Here is a 22,926-nt window from a genome sequence, read left to right on the forward strand (position 1 = left end):
CAAGAAAAGTATTTTTAAATTTAAATTGTTTTCAGCACACCAATCATAAAGAAATGAAATTACCTGCCTAGATTTTTCCAAAAATGAAAATAGAAAAGCTCACCATGGTTTTTGCTTTTGTAGCAGAAGAGCCATTTGGGGCCTCTTTTCAATAACTGAGCATTTGGAGACTAACTCAGAAAGTTGACATTTCTCAAAGGTGTTCTTGAGAAATACAAGACATCATGAGATTTCTGTAAACCTGTTTAGGGGACCTGTGGTCTGCAGAGGCAAGCATTGAGCTATCCTTTGGGGTCTCTCTGCAGAGGCCTGTCTGCACCCAAAGCTCCAGGAGCTGCCTGCCCAGCCCCCTACAGCCCGGCCCCCCTGGCCATCCCCTGCCTTGGGTCTTATCTCCACAACCTCTCGGTGGTGGGAATACATCTCCAAACAAATAACCAGCGTTCACTCCAACAAGGTTTATTGAAAGGCTCCTGTCTATAATTGGCAAGTATATAAACAGGCACAACCTTTTGGAAGATAAAGGCCACTACTGATTACCAGGCTAACTGTGCAAATCCTTTGGTCCAGTGATTTCACGCCCAGGACTTTATTCTGCTGAAACACTCCCCACAGTATTCAACAAGAGATGTGAAGGATGCATAATGAAAAATAAAGGCAACCCCAAACTCTGTTCGCAAGGGGATTAGTTAAAGTAAGCTCTGGGCGGCTATTAAAAAGAAACCTGTAAAGTGACTTGATGTCCGTGAGGTATTGTTACGTCGGGGCGGGGTGGAAAGCAAGTCACTCAACAGTGTTCAGGGAATGGTCTCTTTTTTTTTTTTAATTTATTTTTGGCTGTGTTGGGTCTTAGTTGCTGCACGCGGACTTTCTCTAGTTGCGGCGAGCGGGGGCTACTCTTGGTTGCAGTGAGCAGGCTTCTCATTGCGGTGGCTTCTCTTGCTGCGGAGCATGGGCTCTAGGCGCGCAGGCTTCAGTAGTTGTGGCTCGCGGGCTCAGAAGCTGTGGCTCACGGGCTCTAGAGCACAGGCTCAGTAGTTGTGGCGCACGGGCTTTGTTGCTATGTGGCCTGTGGGATCTTCCTGGACCAGGGATCGAACCTGTGTCCCCTGCATTGGCAGGCAGATTCTAATCCACTGCGCCACCAGGGAAGCCCGAATGGTCTCATTTTTGTTCAGAAAAGTGTGTTAGTCTATGTTCAAGAAAACAGCTGAAGGAACATCCATATACCAAACTGGTTATCTCTGTAGAATCACGTATTACACAATTCTGACTTTTTTTTTCCCCTGCACCGAGCATGAATTTTCTAACGAGAAACAGCCATAAAGCATTTTATTAAAATACTATTAATTTTACTCACTGAGTGCTTGCTATATGCAGTGCATGTTATTTGGTACACGGACAGGGAATATGTAGAAAGAGAGGCGCTTCAGGATGGAGGTGGGCCCTGCTGGGGGAAGGAAGGAGGTGGGGCGGGGCTCCTCCCAACACTGTCCCAGGTCATGTGTATCTAAAGCCTTAGTACTTGGAACCTCTGGGAAGAGCAGGCTGTTAACGGTACTGTCTTCATAGGGTCTTGCGGAATGCAGTGGCTACAGCCGGGAGTTTTAAACCATTCTTTCCTAATACAAACATTAATGTTACCCACTTTTCTCCAAACACTTCTTTAGCTGCATCTCACAACATTTTAATGCGTTGTGTTTTATCATTCAGGTCAGAATATTTTCTAATCTCCTTTGTGGTTTCTTTTTTGACCCATGTATTATTTAGAAGTGTATTGCTTACTTCCCAAATATTTGGGAATTTTCCAGATCTTTTTTCTTTGTTTCTTTAATTCTATTTTGGTCAAAGAACATACCCAGGCTTCCCTGGTGGCGCAGTGGTTGGGAGTCCACCTGCCGATGCCTGTGTTTCTGGAGCCCGTGCTCCGCAACAGGGGAGGCCACAGCAGTGAGAGGCTCGCGTACTGCAAAAAAAAAAAAAAAGAACATACCCTATATGATTTCAATCCTTTGAAATGTATTGATACTTTTTATGGACCAGCCTATGCTCTCTATTGGTGAATTCCATGTGCACTTGAAAGGAATATGTATCCTGGTTTTGTTGAATATTGTGCTCTAAGAATGTCAATGAGGTATAAGATGTTTGATGGTGTTGTTCATTTCTTCTGCGTTCTTAATGGTTTCTCTCTACTTGTTATTTCAGTAACTGAGAGGTGTGTTAAAATCTCCAACTCTTAACTGTGGATTTCTCTATGTCTCTGCCAGTCTTTGCTTCGTGTAATTTGAAGCTATGTTAAGTGGGTATACACTAAGGATCGTTATCTCTTCCTGATGAAATCATCCTTTTATCATTAGGAAATGCTCCTCTATCTCTCCAGTAAATTCTCAAAGTCTACTTTGTCTGATAAGTATATACTCTATTCTTTTTTTTTTTAACTATGTGTCTATATTCTAAATATGTGTCTTGAGTACAACATATAATTGGTTTTAAAAAAATTCAGCCTGACGTTTTCTGTCTTTTAATTGTTTAGTCCATTTCCATTTAAAGTAATTTTTTTATGGTTGGTTTCAAGTCTACCATTCTGGGTTTTTTGTCTTCTACTTGTGTTATCTGTTCTTTGTTCCTCCTTTCCTGCCAACTTTTGGATTGATCAACTACTTTTTCAGTAATCCATTTTATTTCCTCTGTTGCCTTTTTTGGCTATATCTCTTTGCTTTATTTTCTTTGTGGTTGCTCTAGGGCTTAACTATTATCCATTACTTATCACAGTCTATCTTGAATTAATATTATACCTCTTCATGTATAACACAAGAACCTGACAGCAGTGTATTTCCCTTCACCTTGCTCTAGTTCTTTGTGTAATTGTAGTCATACATTTCATTTCTACATATGTTATAAACCCTACAGTGTATTGTAATTATTTTTGCTTTAAACAGTCATTTTTTTAAGTCAAGATATGGGGGGAAAGAGCTTTTATATATACTCAATATCAACACTTTTCACTCCTTTGCTTAGATCCAAGATCCATCTGATATCATTTTCTTTTAACCTAAAGAACTTCCTTTAACATTTCTTGTAGTGCAAGTCTGCTGGTGAAATTCAGCTTTCATCTGTCTGAAAATGTCTTTATTTCACCTTCGTTATTGAAGGATGTCTTTGCTGCTTATAGAAATCTATGTTGACAGGGTCCCCCCCACCTTAACACTTTCAAGATGTCATTTCGTTGTTGCATTGATGCATTCCGTTGCATTGCTTCTGATGAGAACTCAGAGATTATTTTTATCTTTGTTCTCCTATATATAAAGCATCTCACTCCCCCCCATAGCTGCTTCTAATATTTTCTGTTTAGTTTTCAGAAATTTAACGATGATGTACCAAAGTGTGGTTTACTTTATTTTGCTTGGGTATCAGAATCTTGGATCTGTGGGTTGATATTTTTATCAAATTTTGAAATTCTCCTTCCATAATTTTCTCAGATATTCTCTCTCTCTCTCTCTCTCTCTCCCCCCACCCCCTTTCTGGAACTCCAGTTACATGTATGTTAAGCTGTTTGCTATTATCCTCCAACTCCCTGAAGTTTTATTCCTTTTCTTTTTTTCCGGTCCCCTCCCCACCTTCTCTTTGCTTCAGTTTGAATACTTTCTAGTGCTTGTTTTCATGTCTTCAGATTCACTGATGGCAGCCCATCCAGTGATGTTTTCCATTTAAGATATTGTATTTTCCAGTTCTGGAAATTCCATCTGGTTCTTTTTTATAGTTTCTATTTCTCTGCTGAGATTCCCCATCTTTTCATTCATTTTAATTATCTTTTAAAGTTTAAACATTTTCATAATAGACATTTTATAGTTCTTATGTCCGAATTCTGATATCTGTGTGATCTCTTGATCTGATTCTATGGCCTGTTTTCTCTCCTCGCAGGGGTCGCATTTTCCTGGTGGTGTTTTTGTTTGTTTGCCTCTCAAGTAGTTTTTTATTATATGTTGGACATTATGGTTCTCACAGTCTTGAGAGTCTGGATTGTGTGATCCTGCTTTGAGAATATTGCATGAAAAAGAATGGAGTTCTAACAGGCAGTTAAATAACTGGAGGACCAACTTGACCCCACTGAGGCTTATTTTTAGTCTTTGTTACTATGGGATTAGGGTAGGATTCCCCTAGGGCTCGTGTATCCCTACACCTGAAGCATGGCCTTCCTGGAGTCTCAGCTGCGTGTCTGGGGTGTTGAGAGAGACCTCTCACTCTGGCTGTCAGATGCCACTCAGTTCCCAGCTTCCCCGTAGCTTTGGTCTCCCAGGCCCTGTGGAGTCTCCCCTGCACACGTGCAGTTTTGCATTGACTAGTGACTCAAGTAAACCCTCATGCAGATTCCCGAACCCCTCCTGAGCCCCTCCCCCCTCCATTATTCTGTCCAACATGGTCCAGCTGCCGCAGGGCCCCAAACTCCAATCCTTGTTTCCTGCTGCTGTGTTTGGGTCCCACTTCTCCCGAGCCGTGGTTTGGAAAGTGCCCATAGGTCGAAATCCAGGACGAGTGAGGGTCTCACTTGGTGTGTATCCCTTCTCTCAAGGATCACAGCCCGTGCCTGTCTTGTCCAGTGCCTGAAAAGAGTTGCCTCTTATATTTTGCTAAGTTTTATGGCTTTTTATGACAGAAGGTGAATACGATACCTGCACCTCCCTCCTGTCCTGAACTGGAAGCTAAGCCTAGGTTTGATGTCACACGGACCTGGGTGTGAATCCCAGCTCCACCACTTACTGGCTCCGTGACCTCGGACAGTATACACAGCCTCTTCAGTTCTCAGTTTCCTTATCTAAAAAGCAACAGTTTGTTGTGAGGACTGGATAATACAAAGCATGCCTAGCATGGTGCTTGGTGTAGCTAAAGGTCTCAGTAGCTGACAGCCTTTATTAATCCTTACGTTTCCCTTAGTGAGCGAAGCTGCCAGCCGCTCTGGATACGATCACTGCCGTCACACAGTGAATTAACATGTCATTACGGAAGAATACGTCTTTGGTGGTGGTCATTGTCTTAAACATTCACTTTATGCAGTTAATTTTAGGATTGGTTTTGGTTTCTTTAAGTCAGGAAGTAAAGGCCTTAGCTTTAAAGTTAAAGTTAAAGAAAAGTAAGACTGTGCAATTACCAACTCATGAAAACATGGCTGGACCCTTCTGGCTTTGGCTGTTAAGGTTTTCATAGCCAAGGAGAGGGCAGCTGTGTTCACTGACACGCCCTGTGTGTTGGCCCCGGCTGGGGTCTAGAGACACAGTGGTGCTTGTGACAGGAAGGCACCTGTGTGTCTCTTTGTGGTAGAAACTGATGATGTCTGTGGAGCCGTCATCCCAGGGGGACTATGGAAACAAGAAGCGTCCCCACCCTCCCCTGCGTGATAACAGCGTGAATGTGGACGTCACGCAGGTCCACGCGGTTCTCCGCCAGAATGTTCACTCTCAACACCCTCCGGGGCTGGGCCAGCAATCCTGGGTGTCGCCGAGGCCCTGCGGGGCCTTCTCTGGTGGTGACATTCCCTGTTATGTCTTCTCCACACCGTCCATTTTTAATATGTTCTTTGCCAAATGCATTCTTTTTCATTCCGCATCTTCCTCCTCGGCTTCTTTTTTATTTCTTTTTGATACTTACTTTCACTTGGACACACACCCACACTCAGAAAAACCCTTTTATATTTTTTTCAGTGACCTTTTTTTTTTTCTCCCGCAGCAGGCAGCACTGGGGGGCGGGGGCGGTTCTTTTTTCTTCTTTTTTTCTCATTATTCTATTTAAAATTTAACGGGCGTCTTTCTGTTCCTCTCTCCTCTAGTCTGCTGTGGGCAACTGCTCAAAGAGGCCATGGCAGACAAGTCCAAGTACGGCGAGATGATCCGGCCCTTTTTCGAAAAGGAGACCGCAGGTAGGCCACACTTGCCGTGACTGCCACGACCTTCCAGGCTCTGAAGAGAGATTCCCCTGTGTGAGGCTTGCTGGGCACGTGGGGGCCCAAACTGGGGAAAAGAACCAGGGAATGGAAATTGGGCTTTCCAGCAGGCAAAGGCTCTGGTTTTGTTCCCTGGTTGGTCCCCTTGGCTTCCAAGTGAGGGGGAGGGGTCTGTGGACATGATGCATTTCACTGGTGGTGTGGAATGTTCCTGGTTCTCAAGAATGCTTGCTTTCCATAACCGATAACGCTTAAAACTGGGAGCCAGGGGGGCCTTCCCTGGTGGCGCAGTGGTTAAGAATCCGCCTGCCAATGCAGGAGACACGGGTTCGAGCCCTGGTCCGGGAAGATCCCGCATACCGCGGAGCAACTAAGCCCGTGCGCCACAACTACTGAGCCCGTGTGCCACAACTACTGAAGCCCGCGCGCCTAGAGCCCATGCTCCGCAACAAGAGAAGACACTGCAGTGAGAAGCCCGCTCACTGCAATGAAGAGTGGTCCCCGCTCGCCGCAACTAGAGAAAGCCCACATGCTGCAACGAAGACCCAGCGCAGCCAAAAATAAATAAATAAATACAATAAATTTATAAAACAAAACAAAACCAAAAAAACCCTGGGAGCCAGGAGAGGCCATAGTGCAGCCCACCTCCTTCATTAGTTGGTGTACAGAAAAATACCATCGGACAAGATTCCAATTTAATCAGCAGTCAGAAGCTAGAAGGTTCAGACAGCTTTGCAGATAGGGAGGACTGACCAGCCATTGGTCCTCAGGGGAGGCTGGACCAGATCATCTTTCCAGACCCCTCTGTGACCTACGCTCTGAAAGCATCCCCCAGATCTGACCCCCAGGAAGGGCACCACTGAGACCACTCTCTCCAGTCTCCTGAGTCCACAAAGGAGCCACGGAGAAGTGACCGAGGTCCTGAGGACCCCGTCCCCGGGGCAGTGCGTTTCCCACGCCCTCCTCTTCCACTCTTACGTAAAGGGCTGTAGCTCCTCTGTGCAATCAGTCCAGGCTCGTTATCAAGTCTGACATGGACAGGTACTTGCTGTGAAGACAACCGACCCAGAGAGGAGGGGCCGTTGTGATGGGCAGTGCGTGGGTTGTGAGGACGCCCTCCCCTTCTCCTACCGTTTTCCGGATGGAGTCAGCTGACTAGGAGGCGTGGGACAGGCCGCTTGCTCCTGACCTCAGCCCGAAGAGCCCCCCAGGAAGGATGTCCCGCCTGGCCCTCCCAAGGCCCTCCTTGAGGTGTTCTAGTCTCCAGGGTGAAGTTCAGGTGAGGCAGCATGGGATCCCTCAGGCACAGTGATCTGCGTGGTGAGCCACGATGATCTCGGCGGGCGCGTCTGTTCATTCCTGCGTCACCGGGGTGGTGAATAGGATGATGTGTGAACAGGAGCCCTGGGCGCCAGTGAAAACCAGTGCCAGCTTTGGTGCTTCCCTGTCCGGTTCAGATCCCGCTGCCCTCCACCCCGGCCACGTGGCCCAGGCCTCCCAGTGGCGAGATGGAGACAGAAACCCCGGGTTGCAGGGTTGCCGTGAGGACGGGCTGGGGTGTGCGCGCCCAGGGGTGGGAGCAGCAAGCAGGCGCCCCCTCAAGCACACTTGCCCTCCAGCGAGGCCAGCTCCCCCTTTACTGGGGCAGGAGGGTGGGGGGGTTGATGAGCACCCCAAAGAACATTTGTTGCATAAATGAGGGAATAGGATAACGAGTTAATAGGTTTATGTCATTGTAAACGTTGCTGCGCAGTATTCCATTGCACAGACTGGAGGGTAATTTGTTTAATTCTCCACGAGAAAGCATTTTGTGCTTTCTCGGGGAGAAAGAGAGACGATGACCAAGCAGACGAGGCACTGTTGACAGTGGGTAAATCTCTGACAAGGGGACGCAGAAATTCCTTGGGTCTTCTTGCAACTTTCCTGTACTTTTGAATTTTTTTTCAACATAAAAAGTTACGGAGAGTAAATATTCAGGTGGTTTCCATATTTGCACTCCTTCAACAATCCTATGATGCATCCTCTTGTACTGGCACAGGTTTGCAGACACCCCTAATTATCGTAGGATAAATTGATGCCTGGGACCCATGAGCGGGTATGACTTGTGACACTGAAGTAAGGTATCCCCCTCCCAGCTGTGTACGGAACGCTCGAGTCCTCCACGGCTTTGCCATCTCTGGGTATTGCCAAGTTATTTGTTTTCTATCGTGGCTGAAACAAACTTAGTGGTTTAAAACAACACAGATTTATTATCTTACAGTCCTGGAAATCAGGAGTCCTAAAATCACGTGTTGGCAGGACTGCATTCCTTCCTGAGGAATCCCTTGGGGAGAATCTGTTTCCTTGCCTTTTCCAGCTTCTAGAGGCCCCTTTCTCCATCTTCAAAGTCAGTAGTACAGCATCTTCCAATCTCTCTCTCTCTCTCTGACCCCTGAAAATAAACCCAAGGAGCCTTTTCACTGGTGGGCAAGAGGCAGAGTTGTTTAGGGGTTTTATTTTGTTTTTTTTCTTTTTTTTTGGTGTATACCTAGGAGACGGTGCAAAATTCCCAATTTCCTATAAAGTGAGCGAGACCCTGGTAGCTTCGATCTTCAACGCTTCGTGCTAAATTTTTCCCTCTGCGACCTTCTCTTTAATTAGACAATGTAGCTCTATACTTTTGCACTTCCTACAGAATTAAAGACACAACAACCACCAATATCATATCTTCCTAACAGAAGCAATAAATTCTGTCATTTCACTAAACCTGATCTCACAGGGATAACAAAGAATGCATTTACATTCATCACCACTAACAGGGGCTCATTAGTGGGCTGTGGAGACGCTGCCGAGAGAACCAAAGTGCTCGGCTGGCAGGACGAGCTCGGGAACCACCCGGGTCTGGCCGCCCGCATCACCACCAGCGGAAACAGGACCAAAATTTAAATGATTCTCCACTGAAGCCGGGTTTGAAAACGAGGTCAGACTGAACCCGGAAGCTCTGCGTGGCCACCTCGCATGACAGCGGCTGGCAGCTTCTGGAAGCCAGCATCGCTGGCATCTGGCATCGGGGTCTCAGGTGCAGGTGCAGATCTGGGGGTGGGAATCAACCACATCACACCTGAGTTCTGAACGCAGTAGGAGACAGACCCAGGGTCTGCTGGGAGCATCGGATGGAGAACGTGGCAGGGATCCGAGGACACAGTTGGGCTTCCTAACGTGACCCCCATCCCCCAAGTCCAGGCCTGGGGACCAGCCAGTTGGGATGCAGAGGTGACACCTTACAATAAACGGCCACACCCCGACGGTGAGGATGGGGAGAACAGCCCAGGCCTTCCCCAGGAGGAGCCCTGAGTAGGGGCTTAAACGGGAAGGGAATCCCTCTACACCAGGGGCGAGGGCCTGCCAGCTGGAGGGTGGGAGCTGGAGGGACAAGGCCCGTCGGATGAGTGATTCTCCTTTCCGGAGAAGAGTGAGGCAGGGTGGAGGCAATACATCCTCCCAGCACTGCCCTGGATCAGAAGGTTCTTCCCGAATCCTCATGAGCAGCGAGGCATGGCCCTGAACGCTTTCAGCCCGTTGACAGAATTTTCTGGGCGAAGGAGACACGGCTGCCTCTCCGCCTTGTGGGACCATCAAGGCAATGCAGATTTCCCTTCTCAGAACCCTGGGCGTGTTTCGGACATCTCTGCTGGGTGTCAGCAGCATTCCTGGGAAGCCCCTGCCAGTGGTTTGCGCGTGAAATCCAGAAGGTTCCAGAAATCCTACAAGGTTCAGGGAGCTCATCTAAAGGGGCAGAGATTCTTGTAAGGACATAGCGGCCTCATCCCCAGGGGCAGAGCCCCAGCACTTCGGAGCTGGCGGATGTCACTGCCCTGCAGCCAACCTAGTGTAGAAACCGCCCCCCTCATCACCCCCGCTGAAGGCAGGCAGTGCCTTTCCGGGGGCTGGACCTCCTCCACTGGGGACTCTGCCCCGTGCTCCTGGCCGCTGGCTGACTCGGCCTCACCCGCTGCCCGTCTCTCTCTGGGATCCCTGCCCTCTCTCCATGTGCCTCGGAGCTGCAAGCCCCAGCGACGGGCAGCATGGTTATCACAGTGCATCCCGGCCACCCTCACAGTCCCTGCCGCCACCAGCAGCTCAGAGAAGAGATCCAGATGCCATCTTCCCCCCAGGGAGCCACTTCCTCTTATTTCCCCCCTGCGGGGCCTCATGATGTGATGTCCCAGCCGTGACCTCTGCAGGCTCAGTTATGTTCTTTTTTGTCCTCACCGGTGCTGCCAACACCTCCTCCTTTCAAATCAGCAGCAAAATTAATAACTGTTCCTTTCCCATCTTTCCACATTTACTGGGCAAAGGACTCCAGGGCCCCGTCTTAGCTCATCCTAAATCTCTTGATCCTGGGCTTTTGGCGGCCACTCTGGATGCTGTGGGGAGATGCTTATTCCGAGCTCCGGATTTTGAGATACATAGGTCTGACCTCCTAAACTCGTTCCGACTTGAGCTGCGCTGAGCAAATTTATTCCCTGGGCTCTGTGCGGTGCTCCCAGCGTGGCCACCTCCCCGGCAGCCACGGAGCGGGGTCCGCCGACGACCCGCAGGGCCAGGCCGCACGTCATGCAGGCTTGACGGCCCGGGAGCTCCCGTCGCTTTTACGTGGGTGCAGAACACGTACAAACTCTTCTGGGCCTTTGGAAAAATAACTTCTCAGCTGCTCGTATGCCATGTAAAGTCCCACGGTCGGTGCTGGTGAGCGCTATGGCCAGTGGGCACTAGGGCCATGCGTGCAGTTCTTGTTTTCTCCCCCAAATCAGGCAAAGGAGCAGCTAGAGTTCAATTCTGTCCTTCAGTCACCAGTGAGTCACAGTGGCCACCACCTCCAAATGATGTGCCCTGAGCCTTCTCTGGGCTTCATTCCTACCAAAGGGCCTTCTGGAAGGTGAGACTCCTTAACCCTCAGGCTGCGGAGCTTCCCAAGGAAGGCAGCCCCCTGTCTTTGCCCATTGGAATGTCTCATTTCCCAAGTTTCACTTAGTACAAAAACCAACCCTTCTCATGGGCCTCAACTCACCCCATCAGAAGGAAGTCTGCATTGCTTTATCTTTAGTCCTTCTCCTGGGAATTTCGGCCATAACTTACGGTCCCATGGCTGTTGGCAGTAGGTATAACCTCATTCCAGATTGCTGGGTCTAATTAGTGGTACACCACCGTCTCTTTGCTTCAGAAGGGTTGCCTTCTACCCGGCTCTGGCCATTGTTTTCATTCTCGAATGTTGCTTGCGCTTTCTCTGGAGCCCGGTGACCCAGGGGAGATATTAAAACAGCCAAAGGCATATTTTGTCCTTGTTGGTTTAAGTCTTTGCTCTAAGTGTGTGAGATGCTTGTCTAGATCCGTCCCCACTGCGCTCCGAACGTGCTGGGATTGTCAGGTTGGGGGACCGCTGGCGAGGGCATGTCCCCGGGGTGGGGTTTTCAGGTTAGACCCTAGCTTTTCCCATCTCCTGTCTCTCTAGGAGCGGAAGGGAGAACTGTGCACCCCAGCACCTGCCAACCTGGCTCACTGGCCAAGTTACAGGGAGCTCCTAAGTCACTTCACCTCTGTAACCAGCCCCTGCCAGCACTCCAACAGCTAGAGTGATTCAATTAAAAAAGGCCCAAATTCCTTGGTGCACACGCCACACATATACTGACTTTCAGCTGAGAAAACAGCTATTTAATTGGCGTAATAACTTTCCCCTGAAAGCGCAAGTCCTGGTGTGTAGAAAAGGTAATGCGGAAGACAGATCATTACCAAGCGTTACCTGTGCCCCCTCCCGTATACCCCATGTCTCTGAAATATTTCTATCTGGAGAAGGTCCCTCATGGCCTAATAGAACCTGAGAAGAGGTGGGAGATTTGAGGGAGATTCCAGACTCTAATTTGCACCCTTTCTGGTAATGAGACCTCACCACAGCCAAGGCAGCCATCGGAGCACAAACAAGCCAAACCAGCCCCAAATTGGCATGATTATGAGCGTTTTCGAGAGCCTTCCATGAGTCCATATCCCAAGAGGCATGGATCAGAGCTCAGCCGAAGTGCTGCCTTTTTTTTTTTAGGGGGAATTAATATTCTCATCACTAAATGCACGCCAAAGATTTGACAATACACCAGCTTTTCTCCTTTGTTAAAACCTTGCAAAGAGTTGCTGAGTTGAAAGACAAAGTAAATCTTCCCATCCGAGGAGGTAAGCGGAATGCTATTTCTTGTTTTTTAACAGTGCGGCCTTGGTGAGCTGCAAGCTGTCTTACTGCAGAGGGGAGACCCCGAGGGACCCCAGCCCGTTTCCAGCAAGTCTTTGCATGTGGTGTGTTTGTACCAGCTGAAGACAGCGCATGACTCTCTAAATAATTTACCAGTTGATTAATAGACTCACAGGGGTATAATTAGAAGAGGGAGAGACAGTGGGTACAGTAACCGGTACAGTGCTTGGGGGAACAGGAGCCTTTATTTTTTTAAAGAAACTTTCTAGGGTGCTGGGCGTTTGAAGATAACTTGGGAAGAGCTCAGTGCCTCTTCTCTTTTGAAGTGGAAATAGGACAGTTTGAATCCATCGAGTTTAATTTTTCACAAGCTTTAGGGGCCCCGCAGTGCAACTCCCTTTTTATTATTGAAAAAACTCTACATTTTTCTTTCATTTTTCCGCACACACGCGTGCGTACGCGCATGCACTCCAAGCAGTGAGTAATAAACACATTAATTTACTCTTTTATCCAGCATGTATTTTACGCACTGCACCTCCCCCGGATGTGTCCCCACACGTCCCCTTGGTGCCCCCATCCAGAGCCCCACTGTCGGGCTGCCTATCGGTTGATGAATGGACACCCCTGTAATTTATGCATTTTGAAGGCACCCTCACCTTGCGGTCTGACAATGCTTTTGAAGTAGCTCCTTTTTTCCAGTCAAACTTTTGACTTTTCCACTGGGACTACTACAAAGGTTTCCTTCTGGAAACTAGGTAGGAGTCTTCCTGCTGAGACGGCCCAGCAGAAGCAGTGGGTCTCAAAGTCGGGGTGCGTTGTGAGGGCCAGAGGCCTGTAATGAGGACAGCTGTAGAAAGCTTTATCAACAGGTTTGCGCCCCTAGAGGGTCCAGCTCTCAGTTTGTAAAAACTAGACTTTGATTGCAAAAGCATCATTATTAAAATGATGCTTTGCTGGGGCATCAGCCAAAGGTCTGTGGCCAAAAGGTTGCAAAGCTATCTGTTCAGTGGCCAGAGCAGTGGGGAAACTGAGGCAGTGAGGGGCTGTCAGTTCACTCGTGCATCTGGTCAATGAAGCGTCTCTCTCCCCGCAAGAGTGGGGCCTGTCTACTGTTGCCGTGTCGCCAAAGAGGGGCAGCTCAGCTGTTCTTCTTGGGCTGAATGTTCATCGGGGGCTTGCTGTGTGTCAGGCGTGCAGATCACGAAACAGAAGGGGAGCCCAGAGGTGCAGGGTGTCCTTCTCCAACCAAAGCTTCTGGAAGCATTTCCCCTCCACGGGCAGCCCTGGTGGTTTCCAACCCACTCAGCTGTGAAATCGTCTTCGACAGGCCAGGCCCCAAGGCCCAGCCTTCTCCTCCAGCTAGGAGGTCTCCCTGCGCAGCCGTCTGGCCAGCCCCTCACGACCCCCTCCAGGCAGGTGCAGCTCGAAGTCCCTTCCCCTCTCAGAATGCCCCGGAGGGGGGAGCTGACACCGGCTTTCTCCTCGGGCTGGGAGTGAGGCCTGAGGTGTGGAGGGGAGGCTGCCCTCGGTGACCTTCTGCGGCCCCTACACCTCGGACGGTCGCCACGTCCCTGGAGACCTGCCGGGGTCTGTCAGCTAGAAGGCAGCGCTGCAGCTTCCCCATGGGGCACATGGCACAGCTGTGATCGCCGGGGAGGGGAGTGCGGGGCCCATGCCTTCCAGCTTTGCCCTGAGCGAGAAGGGGGCTCGGGGTAGAGCGAAGTGGGGGGGTGCGATGGGGCAGAGAGACGCAGGAGGCAGAGGTGAGGGAGAGAGAGTACAGAGCGTAAAGGAAGTGCCCGTGCCCTTCCCTCCCACCCGTCCTCCCCGGGGCCTGCTCTGGGACCCAGGGGAGGGGGCGGGGAGAGACACCTCCCTCTTCCTCACCTCTCACCTGGCCTCCATTTACCCCAGCTGTGACCTTGGCTGCTAGAACTCTGATCTCACCACCCTCTCTCCACTCGGTCTCGGTTAGGTTACCGGGAGGTAAGAAGGACCTCGTCTGGAACCCCTCCCAGCACCTCCTGCCGCGGGCTTCTGCTTCTGCTCTGTCTGCCCCCCAGTCCCCATGGCCAGCGTGGCTCATACCAGGAGCTCAGCTAGTGTTCGTGGGTGAACGAACGATTTCACAGCTGAGCGCCCAGCACGTGCCCTGGGACAGTGTGGGGCGGCAAGAGCAGGCAGGCACGCCCTGTGGCGTCGGGGCCCAGAAGCTCCCCTCTGCTGCCTGCATTCCTGTGTAGGTGAGACCCCGTTTGTCTCGAAGGAACAAAGGGAGAACAGGCCATAGAAGGCAGGAGGCAGCCTGACGGGTTTCTAGACAGGTGGCCAGTGACGGTCACTCCTTGACAGTCAAGGGGGCGGCTGCAGGTTTGGGCTGTGCGATCACCCCTTGATTCCAGTTCAGTTTCTGCCACTGCCCAGCTGCGTGACCTTGGGCAAGTCACCCGACCACTCAGAACTACGGTTTCCTCATCTACAAGGGTGAGCTTTTCACAGTATCAAAGTCATGGCTTGTCAGGTACCTAAATGAAAATGTGTCTGTAAAATGTTTAACACTGTGCATGGCACATGATAGGCCTCTTATTGGATACTTACCAGTATTATTATTAATAGTTATAGTATTTTCATTGTCGTAATTGTAGGAGAAGTCACGGTAGTAGTAGCAGGATTGTTGGGTAGACGGATGTTTCATATGCGGATTTTTTTTGGTATCATATTCTCTTCCTGTGACTAATGTCAGCTTTGGGTGCCTGGTCCCTATGGTCACCAGGAACTGGCAGAAGCCCAGTCTGCTCCACGTCTGGGGCTCAGTTATCTATTGCAGCCACCCTGCAGTGTGACAGCATAAAAGGACATCTGTTTCATTATGCTCCTGATTTCGTGCACTGGGATTTCAGGCAGGGTGTGGCAGGGACGGCTCCACCCCACACGGCCTTGGGCCTTACTTGGCCTGGCTTGAACAGCTAGAGGCAACTGGGCCGGCTCCTCTGGGGCCTTACATGTTGTTCTCGGTTCTGGTGTCAACCTGGTTCCTTGGTTCTTCTCCCTATTGCATCTGCTGGGGCAGGATTCTTCATCCCCATGCCTGGGGCCTGGAGTGAGATGCTTGGACCGTCTGGGGCTGGTCAGACCTCTCTCTGTGCAGCCTCTCCACATGGCTAGCTTGGGCTTCCTCCCAGCCTGGCGGCCTCGGGTTGGTCAGCCCCCCTTATGTGGTCCTAGCTTCCCCCAGAACAAGCATCCCAAGGAGGCCCAGGGCGGCAGTGGTGGATGGGGTGGAGGATGAGGTAAGCTATGTCTTCTGCTGAGCCAGCCTCAGAAGTCCCAGAATGAACTGCCATCAAGCTAGTCAATAAGACTAGCCCAGATTCAAGGCGGGGGTGGGGGGGCTAGAGTCCCCTCTCAGCGGTAGGAGTGGCCACCTCTAATCTGCCACCCTAGGGAAAGCTTGCATTGAACGTTCTGGTTTGGTTCAGGATTGGCTGCATCCCGTGACTCGGTGAGGCTGAACCCAGATGGCCTCATGGGTCCTCGGAGCTGGGGGTGGCCTGACTTCAGACATGCCGCGTAGGGGCTTTCAGGGAGCTCAGAGAACTGAGAGTCCAGTTCTCTTTTAAAGAGGAAGAAACCCCAGCTGGGAGGTAAAGTCACTCGCCCAAGGGCACGCTGCGAACGAAATGCAGAATGGAGGGCAGAATTCATGCTGTTTCTTCCCCTGAAAGGCAGGCAGAGAACAGAGGTGGAGCAGGTGGCCCCAGAGCCTGATGGCCTGGGTTTAATTCTGGGCTCCATGACCTATTAGTGTGTGGCCTTGGGCAAGTTACTTCCTCTCTCCGTGCCTCAGTTTTCTAATCCGCAAAATGGGGTTGTTATGAAGATTACATGAATCAATACTTGTATTAGAGAAAATACATGCTCAGAACAGAGCTGAGCTCACAGTAAGCACTATGGCACACATGCTTGTTAAGTAAATAGGCCATCGCGTCTTTTTGACCCCAGAATACGGGGCTTATGGTTGTTTCCTGGTTTCCCAGTAGTTGCTGATTTTCTCCTCACAGATCACGTGGGCAACGGCATTCTCGCTGCCCTTGAGATGTGGGCGGAAGTAACTGGTTCTGAGCCCCGACTTCATTAAAATGGAAGGAAAACCGTGCCCCTTAAACTCTTTGATCCGCAGTGTACTGTTAATGTTAATACTCTGCACTTTACAACAGTCTGGTCCGCATCTGGACTGCTGGCCTCTTCTCATTTTCCACTGAAAGATGTAAAACTGCGTTTTAAGATTAACTAATTACCAAATCGTTATACACAGTGTGTCTAAGTGAGCATTTTTATTAAAAGTCTTATTAATTTACTAAGGGAAGCCCCATTTATTTACAGAAGAATGGTTTTGTTTTTGAATTTTATTTTATTTTTTATACAGCAGGTTCTTATTAGTTCTCTATTTTATACATGTTAGTGTATATATGTCAATTCCAATCTCCCAGTTCATCCCACCACCACCACCCCACCCCAGAAGAATGTTTTTAAATGTTTTTTTTTTTCTCATCTAAAACCTCATTAGCAAGAGAAGCCCAAGGGCCCACTGCTGGAGAGCCACCTCTCAGCTGTGAATGGGCCAACAGTCTTGGCACCTCAATCTTATCTTTGCTTTTGGCCCCAGTAGACGTGGCAGAGAGGGGAGTGATAGAAAGTGGGTAGCCGCTCACCGCGGGATGACCAGCCTCCTGGTTCGTAAGAGTCCCAGGCCTAATGTACTCTTCTAGACTTGAAAAAAAAGCCAATATTAAAAAATTGTCAGCAACTATAAGAAGAAAATTTCCTGTTGAAACCCATTTGCTAATTGTGGCGGGAAATAAAACTTTTATTTTATTTATTTATTTTTTAAAAAATATCTGTTTATTTATTTGGCTGCACCAGGTCTCAGTTGCAGCACTTGGGATCTAGTTCCCTGACCAGGGATCAAACCTAGGCCCCTTGCATTGGGAGTGTGGAGTCTTAACCACTGGACCACCAGGGAAGTCCCAAAAACTTTTAAATTATTTTTAAAAAATTGTTATTTCCTCGCACCATTGTCTGCCAAGAAGATTTAAATGTTGTTGTTAAGTAATAGAGATGTTAGGATACAGACTTTTGGAAACTAAAGAAGTCTTAAAAGACATCCGTTCCATCTTGTGCCTGGGAAGCACTGGCTAGCCAAGGCAGGCACTTGGCCGGGGGAAGTGACTTGAGTTTACGAAGGAGGCAAGCTCTCCCAGGGGCTTGCTCCCCCCGCGAAGAATTGTGGAGTACAACCAATTCGAACAAGCTGGTTTCTCCTTGTCATCTGCTGTACAGGTTTTAGAAATGTTCTGTTTATCGTTTTAAGCGCTCACTTGGGGCGCAGGATCCATGGTTGACCAGCAGGTGGCAGTAAATAATAAACAAAGAGCGTCGCTAATGGAAAGCCTGGCCCGAGGTCCTGGCACTGTGGCACTGCAGGTCCTTGTAAGACACTCCTGATTCCTGGTTACAGCAGAGAGGGGGGCTTGCAGGCCTCAGCTGCCAGGAATCAGTGTCATCCGAAGGGTAACGGTCTCCCAGAAATGGTGGAGTTTAGCTTTCACTGAATTACAGTGATAGTAAGTCGGGGCCCGGAAGAGCCCAACCCATATCCTGGGTCAAGCCCCCAGCCATATGGGGAAGAGACAGATGTGGGGGGGCAATGGGAGCCCCATTTCTCTGGAGCATCAGTATGCATGAGATGGAAATGAAAAGCAGAAACAAGAGCAACCCCTCTTTCTCCTCCGCAGCTGGGTTCCTTTCCAAGACTCTCCCACTGGGCCTGATCAGGAGGGGGCGGGGCCCGGGGCTGCGCTGGGATGTTGGGGGGGCGGAAAAAGAAAGTGCTGAGTCTCCCACGACCCCCCGGCAGATGCGAAGTGTCCCCTTTAGTTGCTTTCAAATGGGGCCTTGAAGAGGGAAAGACGTTGCAGGGGCAGTTATAGGCTGCGTGTGTGTGTATGTGTGTGCATGTATGTGTGTGCGTGTGTGCGTGCGTGTGTGTGTCCACGTGTGTGTGTAGGGGAGGGGGTAAGTGCGTGCACTGTATTGTGTGTAGAAGGGTGTGGGGTGTAGAGCGTGTGTGTTGCACATGGGGGGATAGCATGTGTAGGGTGCAGGTAGGCGTGTAGCAGGTGTGTAACGTGCGTGTCCTGTAGGGGTGTGTAGGGGTGTTATAGGTGAGTGCCTGGGTGTATGTAGTGTGTCGGTGGGTTTCTGAGTGTGTAGGGTGTATGGTGAGGTCCTCAGCTTTTTCTGATCTGCCCGGGGGTGGTGGGAGGGTTAAATGGCTTGTCCTGAGTGCGTCAATCAACCTTGGGGCTTTTTACCTTGAAGCACCGGCTGAGGGAGCTCTTTCCTTTTCTCCACTTTCCGTCCTAGCATTCAGGGCCAGCGCCAGCAACCTCGGTGCCCCTCGGGCCCCTCCCCCAGCAGCCGAGCCCCGGGTCAGGGATGCAGAGGCTTGGACCACAGGTGGCAGGAAGGGGTCGGGGGAGGGGCTCCGAGAGAGTCCCTTCTGCCCTGGGCTCGGGTTTCCACTGGACAAATCATGAGCTGGCTCAGGTATTCTCTTGGGGCCCTCCCTAACGAATGCCACTGGCATTCTGAGCTGGACTTGACTGAGGATGTCAGACCTGCAGCCTGGGAAGAAGAGTCCTGTCCAGTCACCTCATGGTGGCCTGACTCAGGGGGGTACTTTCTTCTGTCTGAGCCATAGGATTGATATGCAGGCGGGGGCTTGACCTGCGGCCCAGGCCTTTGAACAGGAACGCCTCCCCTTCAAGACCAAGGGTGGGCCGGGTGGCCTGGGTGGGGTTGGTGGGGGACCTGGGAACCTCTCGCCTGTGACCGAGGCTCCCCGTCCACCCCTCGAGCACAGCCGGCCGGCAGGGAATACGTGGATTGAGATTTTAATAACCTCGAGGTCAGCGTGAGGACTGCCATCTTTTATGGAAGATTTTCAGAAAAAAACCCCAAAAACACCTGAAACCATGTGATGTGGCCTTTATGAAATAATGGGATATTCATATCTTGCACTTTGCTAAATTTAGGGTTGACAGGACATTCCGGAGAGGTAGCCCTTGGCAGTAGCTTATACGCAGGATAAGATGTTAACTGTCAAGCCCAGAAATCAAGCCTGAGGCACCTGACTCAGTGGAGAAAGACTTGAGACCGCACTGAAAAGCTCTCCGAGAGGAGGATGAAGGGCGATGGACAGCATTATCAAGGGCACTTTCAACTTCCAGCGAACACAGCGGCCGAGATCTGCTCTGAAAAGGCTGCATTTTTGCTGAGCCGGCTGATCAGACCATGTGGGGTTGGAAAAGTGAGTGGATGGCCTACAGGGGGAAAAAAGGCGGCAGCCAAACAAAGGCACCGAGCGGAAAACCTGATACAGGAGTTGCAGGGATAGGGCCGGGAAATGCACTAAGGCAGGGTCTTCCCTCCTCACCCTTCACCCCTGGGCCTGCACTCCGTGTCTGTGTCCGGGAGGGCCCCGGAGGCAGTATCCAGAGGGGTCTGTCATTTGTTTTTGCCGCCAGCAGTGTCTCCCAGCCTCCAATGGGGGAGCACAGCCCGTCCCTGGGAGGGGACCCTGGTGTTGCCCAGAGCCGTCCGTGCTGGAGGGGGAGGGGACCAGTGAACCTCCGTGGCCCGGCAGCCTCTGTCTCCCAGGCCCCAGGAGCCCCAGTTACCAACATTCAACCTTGATTGAGACACAGAGAGGGTAACGGCCTGGTGTGCGGGTCTGAGCAGCTTCCCCAGGATTGCCCAGGAAGGCAGATCCGTGCAGATGCCAGGCTCCTGGGCAGTGCTTCCAGGGTCCAGAGCGGAGTGACAGCAGGGCTAGGGCTCCATCCAGCCCTCAGGTCCCCCCAAAGTGGAGCCGCTTCTGGGGTGCAAGGACAGACCTCCAGGGAGATTTCATCCTTTGTCCTTTTGCAGTGGTCATTTCAACCTCCTTTAGGCCTTTAAATTGTTTCCTTTAAACAAAAAAACCACTTTGTTAATGGAGGCCTTTAAATGTATGTAAAAAGCAGAGAGAATAGAATAAGGAACCTGAAGGGACCCATAACCAGTATAAGGAACCCACGTGAGCTCATGGTCACCCTCGGTGCATCTGGAATCTGCCAGGAAGACCCCCCCCCTCCATCAGGAGTATTTTGAAACAAATCCCGGACGTCAACACGTCTTCTCTTGACTGCATATTTAATTCATGGGTGGGCTGTGGCATGGATGAAGGGAACCCTGGGGGAAGGGCTGTTTCCCATTGCCACAGGACTTGACTCAGAGCTCGGGAGAACAGTCCAGGTCTGGGGGAATTGGTACCATGCATTCATTCATTCATTCGTTCATTCATTCAAAGTGTGTTTATTACGTGCCTGCCATGTGCGGGACACAATGCCAAATGCGCGGGTGTAGCAACGAGCCACCTTGACAAGGGTCCCTGCTTTCTCCAGCGGGGGGTGAGGGTGGGAATGTAGGCATTAAACAAATACTGCACCAATAAGGATTGATTCACAATTGTGGTACGGCCCTCTGAGGAGAAATGCTAATTTGAGAGCCTGAAGAGAGGGGCTTGTTTTGGTTTTGGCTCGAAGCTGGAGTCCGTGTGATTATCCATCTTCCCCAGTCCTCCGGAAATGTGACCTTGCTCTCCTCCAAAGTGCTCAGCACTGCCACGCCTCCCATGTCCTTAGGCCTTTCCAGCCAGGATGTGTTGACTTGTGTTTTGTTTTGTTTTTTGCCGTACGCGGGCCTCCCACTGTCGTGGCCTCTCCCGTTGCGGAGCACAGGCTCCGGACGCGCAGGCTCAGCCGCCATGGCTCACGGGCCCAGCTGCTCCGCGGCATGTGGGATCTTCCTGGACCGGGGCACGAACCCGTGTCCCCTGCATCGGCAGGCGGACTCTCAACCACTGCGCCACCAGGGAAGCCCTGACTTGTGTTATTGTCTCTCTCAACTCCAGGACCCTGAGCCCCCGAGAGACCGTCTGTCACTCGTGGGGCATCAGTGGGGCCCTCCTCTATCCCCTGTACATGTGTAGTGTGTGTATATGTGCGTGTGTGTATATGTATGTCAATATACATTTAAATTAGACCGTATTATACAAACCGTTTACTTGCTTTTTTGCCATTTGATATTCTGTCCGAGGCCTCTTTCCGAGTCAACATAAATATAAATGATTTTTTAAAGTTTACCTAATATCACATTGCATAGATGTGCATTCTTTATTTAAGTTGTCCCCTACTGACGGACATTTAAAATCATTTCCGATTGTCACTATTATAAACAGCACTGAAATGGACATCTTTATGTGCACATCTTTGGTCATATGTGCTGTTGTATTTTAGGTGTAAATTCTTAGGAACGTGATTGCTGGGCCAAAAGGCATGTACATTTTAACTTTTGATGCCGGTTGGGAAGTTCCCTCTAGAAATCTTTGCCAACTTAATAGGGGAAAAAAAAAACAAAAAACACCCCAAACCAAAAAGTCTCTTTGTGTTTCTATCTGGTCAGATTTCTTGACCTTGGGTCAGATTTCTTCCAGGCTGAGAAACTGGCTTGGGTGCGTCACTTAAGGCACAATCTTTTTGGGACTTGGTTTCTCAACTTTGAAATGAGGGGGGTGGTCAAAGGGGTGACCTACCAGGTCTTTCCCTCTCTGAATCGCCAAGGCTCCGAGCTGCACGAGCAGCCCGCTGTTGCCCCTAGAAGCTCAGTGGCTCAGACATCCCTCCTGGAGTGCAGCTTGGTTTCCAAACAGCACTGACTATTGAAAAAAACAAATTATTGGCCCAATGCCATTCTCACCACCAAACAACTGAGGCCTTAATGGGCCTGGGGTATCACTGGTCAGCAAACTAGTTACCCAGTGACCTCCTCTCCCAAGGGCAAGCCCGTTTCTCCTAAAGCCAGATTCAAGCTCAGATGTTGGAGTTCATGTTTGTAATTTAAGGGTCCCATTTTCTTGCCAGTGGCTTCATCATAGCCGTCTGATGGGAATCTGGGTAAACTTTTAGGAGGACTTAAAACTATACGCACACAGGGACTTCCCTGGTGGCGCAGTGGTTAAGAATCTGCCTGCTAATCCAGGGGACATGGGTTCGAGCCCTTGTCCGGGAAGATCCCACATGCCGCAAAGCACCTAAGCCAGTGCGCCACAACTACTGAGCCTGTCTGCGGCAAATACTGAAGCCCGCGCACCTAGAGCCCATGCTCTGCAACAAGAGAAGCCACCGCAATGAAAAGCCCACGCACCGCAACGAAGAGCAGCCCCCGCTCGCCGCAACTAAAGAAAGCCCATGGGCAGCAACGAAGACCCATCCCTTCAAAAGAGCTCTGATCTGGCAGCTCCCACGAGTTGTCTCCAGGCCCCATAACAGCCAGCGAGGCAGGTGTCCCAGAGGAGGACTCTGAGGGTCAGGGAGGTCCCACGGCCGGACCACTGGGCTCTCCGCTCACACTTGCTCGAAGAAAGGAACCCAGGGGAGCTAAGAGCTGAGTTTTTCTGGGTTTTATTCTAAGGAACTCTCATAGAAGCAGCAGTGTTTACAAATCTTCCTGCAGCTCCCAACTTAGAGCTCAGCCCACCCACCTTCCCCGTCTACTGATGGAGAGACTGGGACTGGGAGAGGGATGCAGAGAGCTCTTTCTGCCACAGCCAGCCTCTCTCTAATGGGGTGTCGCTGGAAGCTTGTGGCGTCCCTCAGCTGCTCAGGGTGCC

General features: G+C 50.3%; 1 protein-coding gene across 1 annotated transcript in view; it reads left to right on the forward strand.

Annotated features, from left to right (window-relative positions):
- AK8 (adenylate kinase 8) overlaps positions 1 to 22,926 on the forward strand; it is a 132,160-nt gene that overhangs the window by 54,411 nt on the left and 54,823 nt on the right. The window contains exon 10 of the mRNA XM_079706415.1: positions 5,822 to 5,911. Coding sequence (XP_079562541.1) covers positions 5,822 to 5,911 — 90 coding nt within the window. The remainder of the gene's footprint in view (positions 1 to 5,821; positions 5,912 to 22,926) is intronic.

Source organism: Hyperoodon ampullatus (assembly GCF_949752795.1).
Source record: "Hyperoodon ampullatus genome assembly, chromosome: 6".
Lineage (NCBI taxonomy): Eukaryota > Metazoa > Chordata > Mammalia > Artiodactyla > Ziphiidae > Hyperoodon > Hyperoodon ampullatus.